Source organism: Squalius cephalus (genome assembly GCF_949319135.1).
Source record: "Squalius cephalus genome assembly, chromosome: 19".
Classification (NCBI taxonomy): domain Eukaryota; kingdom Metazoa; phylum Chordata; class Actinopteri; order Cypriniformes; family Leuciscidae; genus Squalius; species Squalius cephalus.
In genome coordinates this window covers 26,900,844-26,920,405 of record NC_137140.1, presented here as the reverse complement: position 1 = coordinate 26,920,405, position 19,562 = coordinate 26,900,844, and the positions used below count along the sequence as shown (strand labels likewise).

The following is a 19,562-nucleotide window of genomic DNA, read 5'->3' as shown; positions in this document are numbered from 1 at the left end:
AAATATTTATGTAATTAATCGTGATGCTTGGACAACATCCCCATATGACAACTAGCCTCAGTCTTTTCTAACTGCAAAAAAATAAAGCTAATACCTGACCAGATTGTTTGTGTGTGTGTGTGTGTGTGTGTGTGTGTGTGTGTGTGTGTGAGTGTGAGTGTGAGTGTGTGAGAGAGAGAGAGAGAAAGAGAGAGAGAGAGAGAGAGAGAGAGAGAGAGAGAGAGAGAGAGAGAGAGAGAGAGAGAGAGAGAGAGAGAGAGAAGCACAATCTGTTAAAATCACACTTATCAACAAATCAAGGATAATCCGTTCAAACTGAGAGAGCCAAATTACTGCATTCTGGCAATCATTCAGTTTACTAATTACAAGCGAGACAATCTCCTCTTCTCTCTCACCTGCTCTGTTTGCAAAAAATATTATGCTGGATGACAGAGGTAGAGACAGACAATTCAGCTGATAAGAGAGCTCATTTAAGCCTGTGTTTGTCTAAAGTATAATATTCAAACGTTTCTTAATCGTGTCTCCGCTATATCTTTAGCCTGACTTTGATGCAGATCCATGGATTCAGATTCCGCAGGGCTTAGATAGGGCCAACAATTCTCTGGCGAGATCTGTGTGATAAATCTGGGTGGCATCTACTGAGGAGGGGACACTTTGTTATTCAAGGCAATTTGCAACCACTGAGATTCAGCTGTTGATTCAATTCAACTCTGACTCGGGTTCCTTTACTTGTGTAAGGTTTCAGAAAATATTCTTTTTTACATTTATATTGAACAAACTTATACCAAAGTACCCAAAGTTACCAAAGTAACTTTCAAGTCATTTTTTTTTAAACAGGACAAACTAAATGTGTTACTTATTTTTTAGCTTTTCTACATAATAATTAATATGCATTTATAATATTGAATTATATACTTTAAAATCAGTTGTATGTTCTCCTGAATACATGTAATCGGTTAAAATGCTTTACAATACACTTATATTCATATTCTACACTTTAAAGTTAATACAGATTCAAAATGCGTAGGTTTTTTCTATAAATGATAAATGAAAGTACAAATCAAATTGCCCTGCAAAAGAAAATTAAATAAAATAAAAAATCAATTAAATAATTTTAACAATCAGCCCTTATAGGTTTACCATACAGTATGTATTTTATATAATGCTGTCAGAAAAATCTACAGTATCATGGATCATAAAACATTTAAAAAAAGTAATAATATCATAGATTATATAAAGCTGTAATTATGAATAAGTATTGTAAAAAAAAAAAGTGTTTACAGTTATTTATGAAAGGAATTCCAAATACTTTTATGAAACATTTAGCTTTGCAATTCAACACATAATCTTAAATGATCAAACACATTATAAAAAAATACATATACAGGCACATTTCCTCATGTTTCCTCATAAATAGAGATATATCGCTCTACGTGCTATGAGATTTGTTATGTATTAACACATATTTGGATGAGCAGAAGTGTTTTCAGCCACTGCACTTTCTGCCTTGCAATGTCTTAATATAGGATATAAGCTCATATGGTCCGGTCATGTAATAAGAAGCTCAAATTCGTTGCAAAAGGCTGAATGAAGCAGCACAATCCAGGCCACAAAACTTTTACAATATATGAGAACATAAAAGCCCCCCTCTTTCTCAATTGCCTGGGCAGTGGCACTGGAATAATATATGACTTTCATAATACAACAGTGGAGGCCCATGCAAATAAGTGTGAAACTGCAATATAATCATTTATGTAAATGACACAGAGCTCGGCTTTGGCTTCATTATTCCCCACACCCTCTGATGAAAGGGTAAACGGGGGTAGAGAGAAATGGAAAAGAGCGAGCAAAGTTCCTGTTTTCAAGACAGGAGGGGGAAATCAATAGCATGAAACTGTGCTAAAAAGAGAAAGCCTTTGATATTATGTTAAAAATGAATTTCCTTTGTCCTGCCTCGAAACTCAGGTCTACAGTAGTTTAATGATTTATCCAGGAGGATTAAAGTGGAAAACAACCCGACTCTACACGGAAGGTTAGAGAGAAGATAAGCTTCAGATATAGTAAATTAACAAATTGAGAAAAACAGTATCTGAGAGCTCAGAGTTCTCTTTAGGTGGCTTGATGCAGGGTTTTTTTCTCTAGAAGTGGCATCAATTCAATGCACGTCAAACAAAGTGCTGTTGCTATTTCTATTCATTAATTTCCTTTAGTGGCAAGGATAAGTGGCACAACGTGATCAGAACCACCCGTTTGCATTTAAGCTGTTCATACAAGGATTTGACCAGAACAACCTTACATCATTTGGATTTAATGCACTACACTCATTTTGGCCTGAATGAGGTGATATTTTTCTCCAAATGTCTTAAAAATGAACTTAAAATGTGTTCCAATTTGAACTGTTGAACTTTGCCAATAAGCACAACATGATCTATGAATAAAACAAAGTAATGCAGTACCTTACAGAGACATAATGTTAAAATAAACGCCAAGTGGTCTCTTACTCGACACTCAATCAATTAAAATACCCTGCTTCTTTTCCTGACTATAAATAATGCTGCAATTACCAGCTGCCTTCTGTCAGGGAATGCTGTTTCTATTGCTAAAATGCAGAAGGTATAGTTATACTGGATACAAGCCTAATCTACATCAAAAGAGCCATAAACGTAAATGAATTACCTGGATTTACTATACATGCATACGTTTCAAATCTCCATATATGCTGATTTGGTGCTCAAGAAACATTTCTCATTATTATCAATGTTGAAAACGGTTGTGCTGCTTAATATTATTATTAATATAAAAACAGCGCGACCCGCACCAACAATTTGTCCTCTTTTTGAACTCTGATATACTGTCTCTCCTGTTATATGTAGTGTGGACTGCAAATAGTTTATGTACATCTGTGCTATTGCTCTGCTAATTCAACCTTCACACTCTGCTCTTACTGCTGGAATGTAAAATCAGTGTATTGGCCAGTGTTTCACAGTTTCATTATCCAACCCCTGTACATATTTATAATGAGACCAGGCTAATATATGGATTGTACGCCACTGTTTCTCCCTACAAACCAGAAAGAAAAAAATCCACCTAGACCATAATCTGAATTCTGATTTAGCAGAAAGTCTATTCATTTCACAAAATAGCTGCAATAATTAGAGACACATTACAGATTCACATCTAGTGTTGCTAATTACAGCCAACCTTGATGAAACGGATTTGACAAAAACCACCAGCTGGGTTTGTTGGTTCATCAATAACCAAGACCCAGGCTTGCCACATCCGCTCATATTCATAACTATGAGTCAACTCCCTGTAAAACACTCCAGCTATTTATTCATCTATTATTGGAGAAATATGTCCATGTTTAAATTGGCTGTAATATTTCAAGATGCCCCGTCTGTTATCTAAAACCCCGATTTGAGTCTTTGTTGCAGTTGGAATCTGAGACACAATGATGCCATGCTGTGGTTCTGTAGGAGCAGCAGAGAAGTCTTGACAAGCACAGGGTATGCACCAGGAAAACAGCTGGCATGCCTCACTGCCCCGGGCCCAGACTGCCTGGTCAACCCGCAGCAGAATGCCCAGAAAGCACCCACCTGTCCGGCCTCGGGCCAGCCATCTGTGCATGAAGCCCCCTCAGCTCCTGGATGCCCAGACCACCGCTAGCTCTCAAAGGGACAGGCTGGCTTCCTCACTGTGGCTTCTGGTGTCTAGTGACTGGATCAGAGGAAAGAGGAATCTGGCTAAATGGAGAGAGCGAGGAAACACTCAGCACATGAAACCATCAGATAATGCTTAGTGTTCATAGTGTCTCCAGACCACCATTCACCTCTTGTGAAACAAGGGGAATTCGCCAAGAAAAACCCTACAAATGTTAATTCACATAATCTCCCTTTTGATTAGATTCTGATTAGATTTGATTCCAACAAAATCCATTAAAAAAAAAAGATTTGATTGAAAGAAGTCTATTATGCTTCCCAAGGCTGTATGTATTTGATGGAAAATACAGTAAAAACAGTAATATTGTGAAATTTTAATAAACATTTTCAGCATCATTACTCCAGTCTTCAGTGTCACATGATCCTTCAGAAATCATTCTAATATGCTGATTAAAAAAAAAAAAAAAAAAATCTGTTCATAAAGGAATCCTGACAAAAAAGTTATCACAGTTGCCACAAAAATATTGTTTTGTGAAGGATCATGTGACTAATAAATGCAGCCTTGGTGAGATGAAGACACTTCTTTCAGAAACTATTTTGAATAATAAACTTTTGACCGGTAGTTTAAGTATATTACAAGTATTGTTGTAATGTCCATTTATTACTTACATATGCAAGAAATTATCTCTCAGCAACTGCTGTAAATGATACAGGGAACCTTCTAACATGGTACATTACAAAAATTGGAATTTGAATTTAAAAAAATAATAACAGGTCCCAAAATACACAATTACTATTATTGAACAGATGAGTTTGTGGTTATTCTTGACCGATTCATAAAAAAAATTATAATAAATGTGTCATTTGTTTGTGATTCGGACTATACTTGTTATTGCTGTATGTTTTTGATCCATAGATCTAGTTCTGTCGGAGCTTGTTTTCACCGCTAGGAAATGTGACGTGCTGTGACGTTATACGTTTGTGAATCAGACTATGGGGCTGTCTGGATAGACACCTGAATATTTTGCAGTTAAAATGCTCTTCACCATCATTTGACCTTCATTAGATTCATTATTTCTGCCACGATCAATTGAAAACGTACACAAATGTCTCTTTTAAATGAAATTATGTTTACAGGCCTGCTTTCCACAGGCTATAAAACGGCGACATTCAAGTTTTGAGAATAAGCCGCTAACTATAATAAGTCTAAAATGATGCGGGTTTGTGCTGAAAAGAATCACAGCGCTCATGATGCCATTTCATGGTTAAGCTGAATTGCAGGTGGCTAGTGAATAAGATGCCGATTTCCCTGCTGAAATAACCTCTCCTAAAGCACTGAAATGAATCAAAGTCAAATTGTGAAAAATTGAGAAGAAGCTCTGCCAAAAGAAAAGTATCAGGCAAAGGTCAAAGAGCGAGAAGAAAATGTTAAGAAAAGAGAAAGACGAGGGATGTTAAGAGTTTGTGAGCATTGCAATGCAGCGAGGCTAAATCCTGTAATGATGGTGTGAAGCTGTAACTTCGCAGGCCAGAGGAGCGAGCCTCAGCATGGAAAAGCAAACTAGCGCATTAACATGCACAATGCCCAAGGCTATGTCTTCTACTCTTTCATGCTTGTGAGGAGTAACCCTGGACGGCTTTGTCTTCATCCCTCCTTCTGTGTGGAAGGGAGGGTTCGCCTCTGGTCCTGTGGGCCACGGGGAAGGGTCCACTGCAGCCCCCTAAATCCAGCAACGGCCAGCAGATCACACCTCTGATCGACAGAGTGAATATGAAGTGGGGATTTCCTGGGAAAGAAGCGTGAACCGAGAGAGGTCGGAATGTTCTCTCATAGCGAGCTCTTAAGCAAATTGCCATGTGTATAGCCCTGCCCTGAATGCCAATGTAGAGCTGCTACATAAATGTTTCGGTAACAAAAACTGGCCTATATTTTAGGGATGCAGATTCTATCAGTATCATATTACATTCACAAACGCAAACACAGGAATACTCCAGCAACAAAATGATAAAGATACCTGAGATGATCTGAGGATTACAAGACGTTTTGAAGTGTCAGGTTGTGGGAAAACACAGCCTTTGCCTTCCTTGTGATCCCAATATTAAGAAAGTGTGGATGAACTTTACTTTTAACAAAGTTCCAGAAAGACACTGTTCGTTCGCTCGCTTAATTTTACAGCAGATTAATTTTTAAACAAGACACAGTTCGGTGCAGGCTTTTCAGAGAGACTGAAATTAAAAGATAATGCAGTGCTGACTATATTGGATCCGACAGTAATGTCGCAACACTCAAGTGTGAGTAACAATGTTTTTACCATGTGTCACTATTGCTTTGTCTGTTACAGATAGATTGATATGTACTGAGTATTTACACTGTAGCGCCGCAGTCAAACTGTGAATAGTTGTAATTTGCTGTTGTTTCCTTTGCTTCAGCATTTATGGGGTTAATGCGCTGAATTAGCAGATACAGAAGAAAGCACGCTGCTTTAGTTATTGTTTTGATCTAAGCTATTCGCTGTAATCATGAATAAAAGCTTCAGTGTACGACATCTTCTGTTTTGTCATCAGTAAGACATTACAACATGTTTCATTTTATTTAAAACCCGACACTGCAAATGGCAATGCATGTTTTTCACTTTATCGAATAGGGGGCAATTCCGCGCAAAACTGTCACATCCATAACACCAACACAATGCCATGGTATTTAGTTGGCGTTATGGATGTGACATTTTTGCGTGGAATTGCCCTAGGATGAACGGTGAATAGCCTATAAGAATGACAGTGCGTCAAAATGATGGTTCATACATTCATATTTCCGTTTGCACAAAACACCATAAGTTATCCTTTGTCAAATATAACGGTTAACTCCGTACTTAAACTGTATTTGCCACACCCAAAACGTATAAAGCATATGTAATACGCATAAATGTTTCACATTGTTGGCAAAAGTTTCAACTATGTAACAAGATATTTTTCAACATGGACAGTTTACAAAAGAATTCCACAAGTGTAATGGCGGGCAGGGTAAAAATTAGCTTATTACTTCTACATTATGTTTTTTGATGCACATAAAATATGAATACTTAATACCACTAATAAATGTATTTTAAAATCTCAAAAGGAATATTATACTGTACATTTATTAAGTAAATGAAAAAATATTTTATACTGTATAATTATATATCGTCCATACTCACTAATAATAAATTCAATTAAATAAATAAGCCTAAAATATATTATTACACAAAACAAAAAATCTGAACTATATAACATGCGATGAGAAACATTGTTTTGATCATTGTTACTGCAATCATCTCATCATTCTTGAATCATAAGTCGTCAATATGTCAGACACAAGACAGGTCTTTAAATTGAGGTACGAAACTAAAAAAATAATAAAAAACACAAGCTCAGAGGTTAGAGCAGAATGCAAAAGTACTTTTATACTTTCTTTTCTCTTGTTTTTTTTTTGCTGTTGTTTTCTGTTATTTACTTCTTTATCCTTTGTGGAACCAAAGGAGTACCAGCCATCATATATCAGCTGTGTCTGGGTCTGTGAAGTGGGGAGATTTGAATCCCATCACACCTTCACGCTCTCCTCATCTCCAACCTCATTCCTCCTGGAGTCGGAGACACGGGGAGCAGAGCAGATAGGAGAGTTCTGAGGAGCGTCTGAACATCAATGCAGAGCCACAGTAAAAGAGGGAGAGCGGTTGTAGGTGCCTGGTAGTGTAGGTGTCTCTGTGTGTGAGGATGTGGGAGTGTGTGTAGGCTGGCTGCTGAGAATCATGGGAAGACGTGGCGGATAATAGGAGAGCACAAGGGAAGGTGGTTATCAGAAGAGCTGCAATGTCCTCCACACAGGACGAACACTCCCACTCATTTCAATGAGTCGTCTTCAGAGGGGTGTGTGCCTGAGAAAGTCTACAGAAAAGAGTCAGGGGCGAATTCACACATTCAGTTTAAACAGATGCTGCTATTGCACTATGCTGTATGTATCTAAATTAAGTCAATATCATTCATTCAGTGCAAAATAAAATTAAAAAAGAAAAAAACTCCAAAAATGTAAGTCAGTTTACAGTATTTGCAAGCGGAAAGAAAGTGGTACACAGAATGTTATTCATCAAATAAATGATAAATCATCCAATTACATAATTTATTTTTTTTCTATATAATTTATTTGTAATAATTAATTTATTTTATAAATAAATAAAGTGACTAAAAACCAATATAAAAGATCACCGTTGGTTAAAATAATCTAATAATCTAATAAATAAATAAATAAATAATGTATTTATTATAAAATGAATAGTCCTACATTTTGAGTCAACAGAACATGTGCCAATCATTTCGTGTTGGAGTTGGTTGGCGCAACTGCACAACATAACCTAAATCCTGAATTACAGAAACATAATTTAGTAATAAAAAAAAATAAAACAATTTGCATTAAATATTTTACTTAACATCCTAAAGTTGTAAATTGCATCTAGCTGGATTATATACAATTTGTTTCATACAAGATATTCAAAAAGGAACGAAAACTGTGCCTGAACTCTATTCTTTCTGTCAAAACTAGTACTGCCCCATTCAAAGAGTTTTAATTTCACAGTTTTCTCTTATGATATGATAAAAACGATGTATCTTGAGGAGGAGTACTATATGAGCAGCAGTTCTATACTAGCGAGGTAATGAGAGCCACAGGCACTTCAACCCAGCTAAAAGCTAAGTTCATAAAAAATGAAAAAGACAAGTTTCTCAGTTACATTAGCAAAATATTTTTCAATTTTTTGTAAGCTTCACTGAAAGGGCACAACAAGAAAGAATGGTTCCCAACATTCCCTGGCTACCTCCTTACTTTTTAGGCAGTTTCACCATCGACTCCACTCAATGCACCACCAAAATGGGATGAGCCCTCCCTTCTGGAAGGGACCAGAAAGTGTTTCAAATACAAGCCAGTTTTAAAGGAAGATAATAAGGGCAAATTAATCTTGTCCAACTTTCATTTTGGCCCCAAAACAGCCTGTTTTGTCTCCCAATGTCATGTCCTTTTTGCTTACAGCTCTGTTAGCTGGCCGGACACAGAAGGCCAGACATTACCAATTGGTGCTAATGACGAGGCCTGTTGTAGCACTGTTAATCAAGTGTTTTATCGGCATTCAAAGTCAATTGCATCCAATTAGATTCAGTTCCAGCCATGCCCTGAACGTGAGCCATATTCACACATCACGGCTGAATTCATGACTCATGTGTAGAATTGAGATTGGGTTTCCCCCCTTTGCATCTACCAAAAGGGCAAATACAATTCACTGCACAGCGCTGGCAGAAGCACCACCCTCTCTAGGCAATGCTTCACTATGCTAATGAGACTAAGCCAGGGATGCTAGTGTTGACGCTGCAGGATATGTTAGCAAACACTTAAACCTTCAAGTTAAAACACCACACTCAATCAAAAAGTCCATTTTAAATGTCAGTTGGGAAACAGAAGTGAGAAACAACAAAGTATTTTGAATTTCTTTTAACAGCATAACATGCTCGGCCCAATCTCATAGGAGTTTCAGTAGGTCATAACTTCAATGAATAATAGTTGAGCTCTTATATTGTTTGAAGGGAGATGGATATTACACATGCAGTGCAGCCCTAAAGCCATAATCATGCATGTGCAGGTATGAACAGAGTCGATGCAATATAAAGAGTGCATGAAAAGAGGCGAATAACATGAGATTTGTAAAAAGATAGACCTAAATTGAGCTAGTCAACTTCTGTATTTTTTTTGGAAGGATTTAATCATTAGCTTGTTTCTGTTTCTGTCAACTTTACACAATGTCAATATATTACTTGAATATAAAGAAAACCACTGGTCTACAGTCAACAACAATTTTTTTTTAAGTTTGTCAAAGTGTTTGAGTATGCTGTATGTGTCTGTTTGTGGAAAAAAAGAGTTTACAAAATAGTCTCTCTCTCTCTCTCTCTGTGTGTGTGTGTGTGTGTGTGTATGTGTATGTGTGTTGTTTTTTTACACTCACCGACCACTTTATTATGTAAACCAGTTCAACTGCTCGTTAAAGCAAATATCTAATCAGCCAATCACATGGCAGAAACGCAATACACTTAAGCATATAGACATGGTCAAGACAATCTTCTGAAGTTCAAACTGAGCATTAGAATGGGGAAGAAAAGTAATTTAAGTGACTTTGAACGTGAAGGGTTGGGCTGAGTTTTTCAGAAACTGCTGATCTACTAGGATTTTCTTGCACAACCATCTCTAGAGTTTCCAGAGAATGGTCTGAAAAAGAGAAAATATCCAGTGAGCGGCAGTTCTTCCTTCTTGGTGCTAGAGGTCAGAGAATGGCCAGAGTGGTTTGAACTGATAGAAAGGCAACAGTAACTAAAAATAACCACTTGTTACACCCGAGGTATGCAGAAGAACATCTCTGAACGCACAACACGTCAAAACTTGAAGATGGGCTACAGCAGCAGAAGACATTGGGTGGCACTCCTGTCACCTAAGAACAGGAAACTGAGGCTACAATTCGCACAGGCTCACCAAAATTGGACAATAGAAGATTGTCTGATGAATCTCGATTTCTGCTGTGACATTTAGACGGTAGGGTTAGAATTTGGAGTAAACATGAAAGCATGGATCAATCCTGCCTCGTATCAAAGGATCAGGCTGGTGGTGGTGTGTAAACTGTGCTGGTGGTTTTTCTTGGCACACTTTGGGCCCCTTAGTACCAATTGAGCATTGAGCAATTGAGAATAAACACCACAGTCTACCTGAGTATTGTTGCTGTCCATGTCCATCTCTTTATGACCACAGTGTACCTTCTGATGGCTACTTCCAGCTGGATAATGCCACAAGGCTCAAATCATCTCAAATTGGGCTGCATTTCTCAAAAGCATTGTATGCCTAACTAGATCATTGAATCATTGTAGATGGTCTCTATGATCAACTTAGCTCACAATGCTTTTGAGAAATGCAGCCCAGGTTTCTTGAACATGACAAAGAGTTTGCAACACTCAAATGTCCTCCACAGTCACCAGATCTCAATCCAATAAAGCACCTTCGGGATGTGGATGAATGGTGTGGATGAATATATATACACATATACATACATAAATACGTAATTACATATATATTAAAGAGTATAATGTCATCTCTCACATTTACTGAAAATATTGTCTGCAGTAGCTCTCTGGTGTAATTTTATTATGAATCCTCCCCTTTACCATCCTTAAGAAAGTTAGTTTGTTACATTAAGTATCATCCCACCGTCTAGTCGATGACATAGGTGAAATTGGTAATGTTCTCTAGTGCAGCAAGGGCACCGCCCCTGTAGCAAATACATCTCTGCTACACATTTACATCTACTGAAAACCAGATGCTATTTTAATTGGTCCTTTAAAAATGAGTCAGACCAGATTTGAACTTGTGAACCGTCGCAAGAAACATTCCTCTGAGCCACAACATCTCACATTCAGGTAAGGGGCTGAGCCCCCTAAGGCTGAAATCCTAGAATCGCCCCCAGCCATAAGCCATCAGAAGCGAGCGAGGGACTGAGTTTTAGTCTCGCGGAAGGTTCAGTCGAGTACCCAGCAGGAGATCTGCACCCACAGCAGGACTCTGAGCAAAATGTGAAATTTCAGACAGAATTACAGCTGCCTCCAACACGGTGTACAGGGCAATTCAGCACAGCTCATCTGGGAGAGGAGCAATTATCCTACAGGGATGGGCTGAATCTTTTTCCCAGCCTCTATTCACACCATGCCCTGAGGAATTCCCGTAACCTGCCTTCACACACCAACACCAGAGCTGCCGGATCTCTCTGGAAAGCAACAGGAGCTTTTGTTGTGGCGGATTCAGATTTGATGCACGCATCTCTTTTTAAGACATGGTGTCAAATGATTTACTGGAGTCAGCTCAAAAGGGAAAATGAGTGCTCGCAAGTCTCTGGTGTATAACCAGCTCCTGTTTAGACTCCAGCAAACTTCACAAACATGATAAAGCCCACTCTTTAAATGGTACGGCACCGTATCTCAGCACACTCTTAAAATAGAATACATGCTGTTGGCAAAAAGAGCCATATGGATAAGGAAAGAGAAAGGAGGAGAGGGACAATAAAGAAGGAGAGGTGAATGGGAGAGGAGAGGAAATGTTTATAGAAAGGTTACTCTTTCATAATTATGGAGATTTCTCATTTCTCAGATGTTCTCCTAAGAAGAAATGTCACACAGTAGGCGTTCAATGGATTGTACTGTTGTTTAACAACATACTGATTGTTCAACTAATGAAACATCTTACCAAACTCTCAGTAGACAAAAGAGGAGAGTTCATGAAATGTCTCCTAAATATCTAACGAGAATACAAGACACAAATGATAACAATTAAAGTGAATAATTTGGCCTTGGAAGTATTTGATAAGAAATGTTTGAGGTCAAAATGAGACCTGACTTTTTGATGGCGAACTTGTATCTTGGCAAATCTGAGTGTAGTTTTCTTCTGAATCTCTAGAAGAGACGCATGTGAGATTACTGGGGGTTTTCCATTTCTCAGGAAACTTCATGGAGGTCTCAGCTATGTTTCACAGAAGTATCAACTTTTTCCTCAGATGTTTCTCCTAAAATGCCTAAGCAGGAATAAAAACAGAATTAAATGAGAAAATTGTCATCATACAGTATTCTGAAATCAATGTGGAAAATTTATTCCTGGAAGAATTCTGTCAAAAATGTTTCAGGTCCTTTTCATCTGAAAGTAGGGGAGATGTATGTGAGAATACCAGCATCTTTTTTTATCAAGTGCAAAAGATTTCAGAAAAAAGTCTCCAGTTGCTTTCCATTTAATCTCATTACTGCCTAAGAGAAACAATTAAGATCTCATCTGTGATTTTTCTTTTCTGTAGGAGGAGAGGAGATAAGGGAAAGGTGAAGAGAAGAATCGAGAGATGAAGAGAGGACATGATAATGTAGTCATGCTGAGATGTATTCCAGCAAAGCCAGCATAAGTCAAACTCCACAGAGCGACTCTGCAGAGAGTTCAATTACAAGTTGGTGCTGAAGGTCAGATATTGTAGTTTAAGTGATACAATGTGCAAAGATGGATGGGCCTGCTGATATTATTTAACTAAGTAATCTCACAGTACAGTGAGAGCTTGTTTAAAGAGCTCATATCCTTGGAAACCCTTGGTTCAGCGAGGCCTCTTATTATAGACCATCGGCGCGGGTGTCCCTCAAACATTAATTCCCGTTACTTATGCAGTCTGCAGAGTCTCTGACAAATATCCCACCAAAATGAAAGGATGTACTCTTACTGAGATGAAACAAGCTGGTAAAGAAAAGGAGGGGTTGGCCACTGCTGTAAGAGTTGTAGAAAACCCTTTATTGTATAAGTGCCTCATTTAAAAGTTTCCCCTATTTTAAAGTGAAAAAGACCTTCCCTCCGTACTAAGAAAAAAAAAAGAGTGCGAAATGAAGTGCAAGGCGTGACAGACACACGGCTGAGCTGCTTTACAAGTTACTCACAGCTCCGCTTGATGAAAAAACACAGCCCATGAAATGACACAAAAGGTATGCCGCCGTCGAAACCCTCTTTCATGCAGCGAATAGAGAGAGAAAGAGAGCTGCCGTAGAGTGATCAGTGCCTCGCTGTGAATAGTCTACTGTCATCAGCCTGCCTGCGCTTAGGAAAAAGATCTGTCAGCTCTTATCAACGCACAATCACAAAGAGACATTAAAATACAGCATCTGAACTACTTCAGCTTTTTACACCACTCTGTGTTTCTCTACACAATCAAGCACATTTCCCACATCACACGTATATGGCCTTTATACTATTGTGAAGAAAATGAACTGAATGAGTCGGGGCTTTTATTCACGTGGCACACGCAAATTTCCCTGACTACTTGATATAATGGAATATGAAGTACAACTCATTACTCATACTGTTCGGAATCGTTTTTGGGCAGAGAATAAGGATAGCACTGAAATTTGACATATTTCAATTTGTAATTTCATAAAAGAAGTTTCTTGTTTAGTTCTTACCAGGAAATTTGGTTACATTTCTGCTAGATGCAATGCTCGAAGTGGAAAACAATCAGTGGGAGTGCTCCTCTAGCTGGATATTTATCGTATTTTTAAGCAAATATACAAAAAAATATAGCATACATATGTTATTATATGTGTGTGTGTGTGTATATATATATATATATATGTTATGTGTAAACAATATTTTATTCAAAGAGACATTTGTACATTGTTTGGAGTTCGACAACTCAAATGCCGAAAGGCAAAATCTGGGCTTGTAAGACTAACAGTCTTTGTTTAGGAAGAGCAACAGGATCAAAATACTTTGAACAGAATAGTGCAGAATTGCAGAGTCCCGGCCAACTTTGAGCAAAGTTTTGGTCTTGCCAATTGTTTAGTTCTTACCAACCAATTTGTTTTTATTAGTTTGACTTTAGACTGATGCCACATCACTTTAAACTCTTCAAAGTATAGCAACAGCACAAGGAACTATGCCTAACAACTTGTCATACCGCACAGCATGCAACATACGAGACATATTATAAACCCACTTGAATGCAATGAGGTCCATCCACCCTTCCTGAAGACATAAAACACATCAATCTCTCCACCGCTCAGCTGACTAATTTTCGTCCCACCACAAACTTCTAGAGCAGAACACACTTTCGTCCCTGAAGCAACAACAAAAACTTTACAGAAAAAGATCACAACATCAAAAGCCCACACACTCTCTGACTAAGAAACGCCCAGGTATATTCTATCAAAGGGAATTGTTGCCAAAATCCTCTTCAGTTAAGAGACGGAGAGGACTGTTTCACATCAAAGGCTGCTGTGGAGTTATGTTTCTGCACTCTTTAATTCTGCGGGGCAAGACACAATTTTATTTGTATTTAAAGTTTAAGGGAACAAAAAAAATGTATGCAATTGACATCAGATATCTTAAAAAAAATGTTGCTTATCCAGCGTTCTCATTCTATAGAGCATATTAGATGAAATTAAATGGGGCTTTTAATACGAACTGTAACAGTATACAGTTACTCAGTTACAGTGGCAAACAGCTGCCAATAGAGTGGTGCAGGGATGACATCAAAACCCAGGAGACTAATTCTCCGCTGGTTCCCTTCGTTTTTTAAATTTATGAGTAAAACAAGGCCTGTGGTAAACATAACTTGACAATACATTGACGTTTTGTTCTACCAAGTAAACTGCACACATTAAGGTTCCAAACATTCTTATGTAGTAAATGATTAGAAACATGTTTTTAACAATAAAAATAACTGCTTCAAAATTCACGTTTTTGCAATGAGTGTAATGTATGCCATAGAACAAAACGTCAAAGTATTGTCAAGTTAAGTTCACCATAGGCTTTGTTTTACTCATAAATTGAAAAACCCCATTATAAAACCCCATAAGAAAATCTCGAGGGAACCAGGGGTGAATTAGTCTTCGGGGTTTTGACGTCATCCCTGCACCACTCTATTGTTCTGAAGGTGGTAGTTGCATTGAGGATGCAATTGTATGGCAGTTCGGACCAAAAATAAAAAAGGGACAACGAAACAAACTTAAGTTTGGATCATGCAATCAAACCAAGAGTGAAAACAGCCTTAAATAAGGGGTGAATCTCACTGCTGAGTGCCAGAGAAAGGTGTACACTACAAAACAACTTTAATAGCAACTAAACCAGTTGAGTGAATATTTGCAACAAAAATCATGAGTGAATTTTGGCCACATGCTCCAGCTAGTGATCTGTGCAGGCGTCGCCGTGTGTCCTTGCTGTATAGAGTCATTCAGTGAAATAAGAGATAGAGTCACTCTCATTTTATGGTGGCTATTTTATAATAAAGTCATATGGTTGGACATTGTGATCCTTTCAAATTGGCCCATCTGGAGTGTCTCGCTGCCAGCCAGAGGTCATACTATTACATTTAGCCACTGGTTTTACTATATCTGATATTGCACCTCATCTGTCTGTGAGGGGTGAAAGATGTGATTCCTTCCTGAGAAATCTTTTCATTATCATGACATTTCTCCCCTCGGTTTAAATAAATGCATGAATATAACGGCAGAGCTTTGGTTTTTAATGTGAATTCTACTTTGTACTCCTTTTAGAACTAAGAATACCTTTCTGTAGAGCAGTATGCAGACCTTTGCATTACATATAAAGTTCAAATTACATTATTCATCCTACAGTATTATTAGTAGTACATTATTTTCTTCAATGAAATTTGTCCTCAAAGCCATTAAACACATTCCACAAATACATATATAGTTTTTTTTTTTTTTTTAATGAAATTAATACTTTTATTCAGCAAGCACACATTGAATTAATTAAAAGTGACAGTAAAGACTTAGACTGTTACAAAAATTATGTTCTTTTGAGCTGTCTATTCATCAAATAATCCTGTAAAGAAGATTCCAAGCAGTCACTGTTTCCAAAATATTAAGCATTTTTCAACATTGATAATAATAAGAAATGTTTCTTGAGCAGCAAATCAGCATATTAGAATGATTTCTGATGGATCATGTGACACTGAAGACTGGAGTAATCACTGCTGAAAATTCAGCTTTGTCATAACAGGGAAAAAAATGCATTTTAAAATATTACAAAATGTACAATTTTAGAACATAAAAGACCTAAAAATATAAAAAGCTTTAAAACCAAAGAAGAAGAAAAAAGAAGGAACAACAGTGGTAATTAAAATGTATTTTGAAAGCACTTGCTTTTCTCTCATTTTATTCTTTTTACCACCATTGTCTAGAAAACGGCTTTTAAAAAGAAGTTAAGGAATGTCCCGATGACTTTTATATTGGTCTCAGAGATGAAAAGGAAGAAATCCCTTTTCATGAGCCATATTATGCACTAGCCTTGATCTTGAATTTGGCGTAGCACACCTTTGCCTCACGCAAATACTGAAGCAGAGTGCCTACAAACCCATAAGTAGTTACATATTTAAAGCGACCTCTGTTTCAAGGTTACAACTTGGAAGGTAGAAAAAAGGGAAAATAAAAAGCAATTTCACATTTAAAATTTTGGTCTGTTGTGCTTATGAGTTTGAAAATGTGTGTGTGTGATGTCTATAGAAACATACAACATCCCCTTTCGGAGACAGGATCCCTCAGGGTCCTCTGACGGAGCGCACACATTGAGTTAAAAGACTTGGAGGTGGGGGGGGATTTCAAAGCCTCCCCTGCAGACATGTTCCAGCTTTGTGCATTTTAATGGTGAGATATTCAAATCTCCTAGTCTGCCATCCCTCACCCTCATTTCTCCATCAGTCCATGCAGGGCACTTCCGTCTGCAGCTAATGGGATGCCATGTACGCAAGGAGAGGGCTTATTTGGGGAGGTCTCTGCCTCCTTGAGGTTAAAGGACCTTGGAATGTGCTTTCTTTTCATTCTTTTTTTTTTTTTTTTTTTTCTTAACTGAATGAACATGGATAATTAAATGGAATAAAATACATTAAAATAATGTAATAATGGTAAGAGGGAAATTGGAGAGGTTCACTAGTCATTCCCCACAGCTGTGCAGGCTATTAACAGCAGTATCAAGGCGTTCTTGCGTGAAACCTTGAAGCTGCTTGCAATAAGAGTTAACAACACTCCCACAGTAAGTCCCCTGCAATGTCTTTGGTAAACAAGGAAATTAAAAATATGCACATAAACCCCAGCATTATTAGATGATATTTCCTCACTGCCACTTGGTATATGAGCAGAACCAGAGCAGACTCTGTGATTTGTTTGCCTAATATTGGAATTCACAGAAGTGTTAACTAAGTAAAAGTGCATTTGTTTTCGGGTGTCCAGACGTCTCTAGTGATTTAAGGCCTTGAAGGCTTCATGGCTGTTTGTTAAAACCACCATGCAATCAAAATACACTGCTAAACAACATCCAATAATTTGTATTCTATTATACGTTTTCCTAAATCTTCCTAATGACAATTTTGTGATTGGTCTATGTACTACAACCACTTCTGATTTAAGTCGTCAAGTCGTCATGGATTTTATACAATGTAAAAAACTATTTTTTTTTTTTAATCACAAAATAAGGCAGAAAATTTTTATAGTTTCTATAATGTAATAATGTCAATTATTACATTAATTTTCAATTCATAAATGTATATATAAATGTATAAATGTATGAAAATACCCCAATATGGCTTGAAAACGCACACAAAACCATATATTGTCGCAACCTTGTGTTTATTGTCATCATGATTCATTAGTCAAAATGTCTCTGCTTTTTATTCAGCAACGGCAATAGCTAGATGCCTTTGTCTATATAAGGGATTACCTGGAATATCCTAAATTATTACTTTTATGAGTCTGTTTTGAACTCTCTGGTCCAAAGGTGACAAAACATTGATGCACCTAGAAAAAAATTATATCTCACAATACATTTGAAAAATGTTTTTCACAGTTGTTTATTTAAAAAAAAAAGGACAATCACTCTGACTTCCTATTTCAATCAGAAAACCTTCAATCCAATTCATGTAGACCAAGCCAAAGTTGTGGGCCTCCTTCACAACTTCTAAATGACAAATGAAGGGCTCCGGAGCCTCCCTTTAGTATAATTAGGGACCATTTGAAATGGGCTGGGGTATACATTGACCTTCTACTAAAGGGGGAAAAAACAGGAGGTATAATCTAATAGTTGCAAATTGTTGATGCATATATTACACATAATAGCGTTGGCTGTTCGCCCTGCACTGTTTCCCATGTGGAAATGCCCTGACTGGGCTACAGATCAATGGATGGACAGAGTTCACATGGCATCTGTTTGATCAAAGTTTCCACACCAAAGATCTGGAATCGTAATTGCATCAGGTCGGGCCGCTGCGGAATATGGCTTCGAAATCAAAACGAGCCACTGGGTTTCAGAGTCACGGAGGATAAGAGCTACACGTTCTGTGCTGAAGGACATCGCAAATTCGTTTACATTACCATGATAATAAAGAGAAAGGCTTCCAGTTGCTACCATTAAGGCAAGCAACAAATATATCATCCCGCTCCCTGCGTTCTAAAGAGCGGGCATGATGTCCTGGCCCTAAATTGACCCTCACTTCTCCCGTATCAGAACATGCATAAATACCTGGGGCAGCAGAAACGAGGAAAGCTATTAATCAACGGACACGGGGGCTCAGATCTGGAACGGCTTTAAATCCAATAGGAGATTCCTTTCAGATGTTTAAAGCCCAACGGTTTAATATCCCCGCCATCCCCAAGTGGGTAATTGTTTCGCCGCCGCAGACAGAGAAACTGTCGATCAAGTCTCGCTTGACCTTGTTTCTGTGTCTGTACTGACCTCCGGAAATGTAAAGCAAAGATCATATCACATAAAAAGCAATACTCCCACAAACGGGCCCCAAGCTGCAAATTGATTCTGCTGCCATGGAATTCACTCCCATCTCAGAGTAGCAGAGGAGGGGGGGGGGCATTAAGAAGGGGTCTCCTTCCACCGCATTCATCCTTTTTTTGCAGATATCTGTCCTGCACGTCAGCTCGCAGATTTTTATCGTTATGAAAAGGCACTCTGCATATGCTGCCGGAGCTCGTGCCGGTGACAGATAGCAGAGGGACAAATAAGCCGGCGACTCCGGCTGCCGGTGTTTAACACATTTCCTCTGTCGTGGCGCTGATAGCAGGTTCAATTGTCTGCGGTAATGGGCCGAAGGGAGCGAGAGTCGCCGTGGTGATATTGCCCGGAGCGGGCCATGGAGATTGTCTCAGGAGACCGCCGCCCCCTTTGTCCCGACGAGAAGCCAGCAGACGAGATGGTTATCCCCGCACTGTCCGAAAGCCACCGTTGTCTATTAAATCCTCTAAATTGAATTTAAAAGAGTCTCAGATTACGTTAGAAAGTCTGCAGATGTCCTTGCAATGGACCAGGGA

General features: G+C 38.2%; 1 protein-coding gene across 1 annotated transcript in view; it reads right to left on the bottom strand.

Annotated features, from left to right (window-relative positions):
• Positions 1-19,562, bottom strand: part of rbfox3a (RNA binding fox-1 homolog 3a) — a 347,427-nt gene that overhangs the window by 259,267 nt on the left and 68,598 nt on the right. Inside the window, exon 5 of the mRNA XM_079851785.1 lies at positions 3,597-3,717. Coding sequence (XP_079707911.1) covers positions 3,597-3,627 — 31 coding nt within the window. The 5' untranslated portion in view covers positions 3,628-3,717. The remainder of the gene's footprint in view (positions 1-3,596; positions 3,718-19,562) is intronic.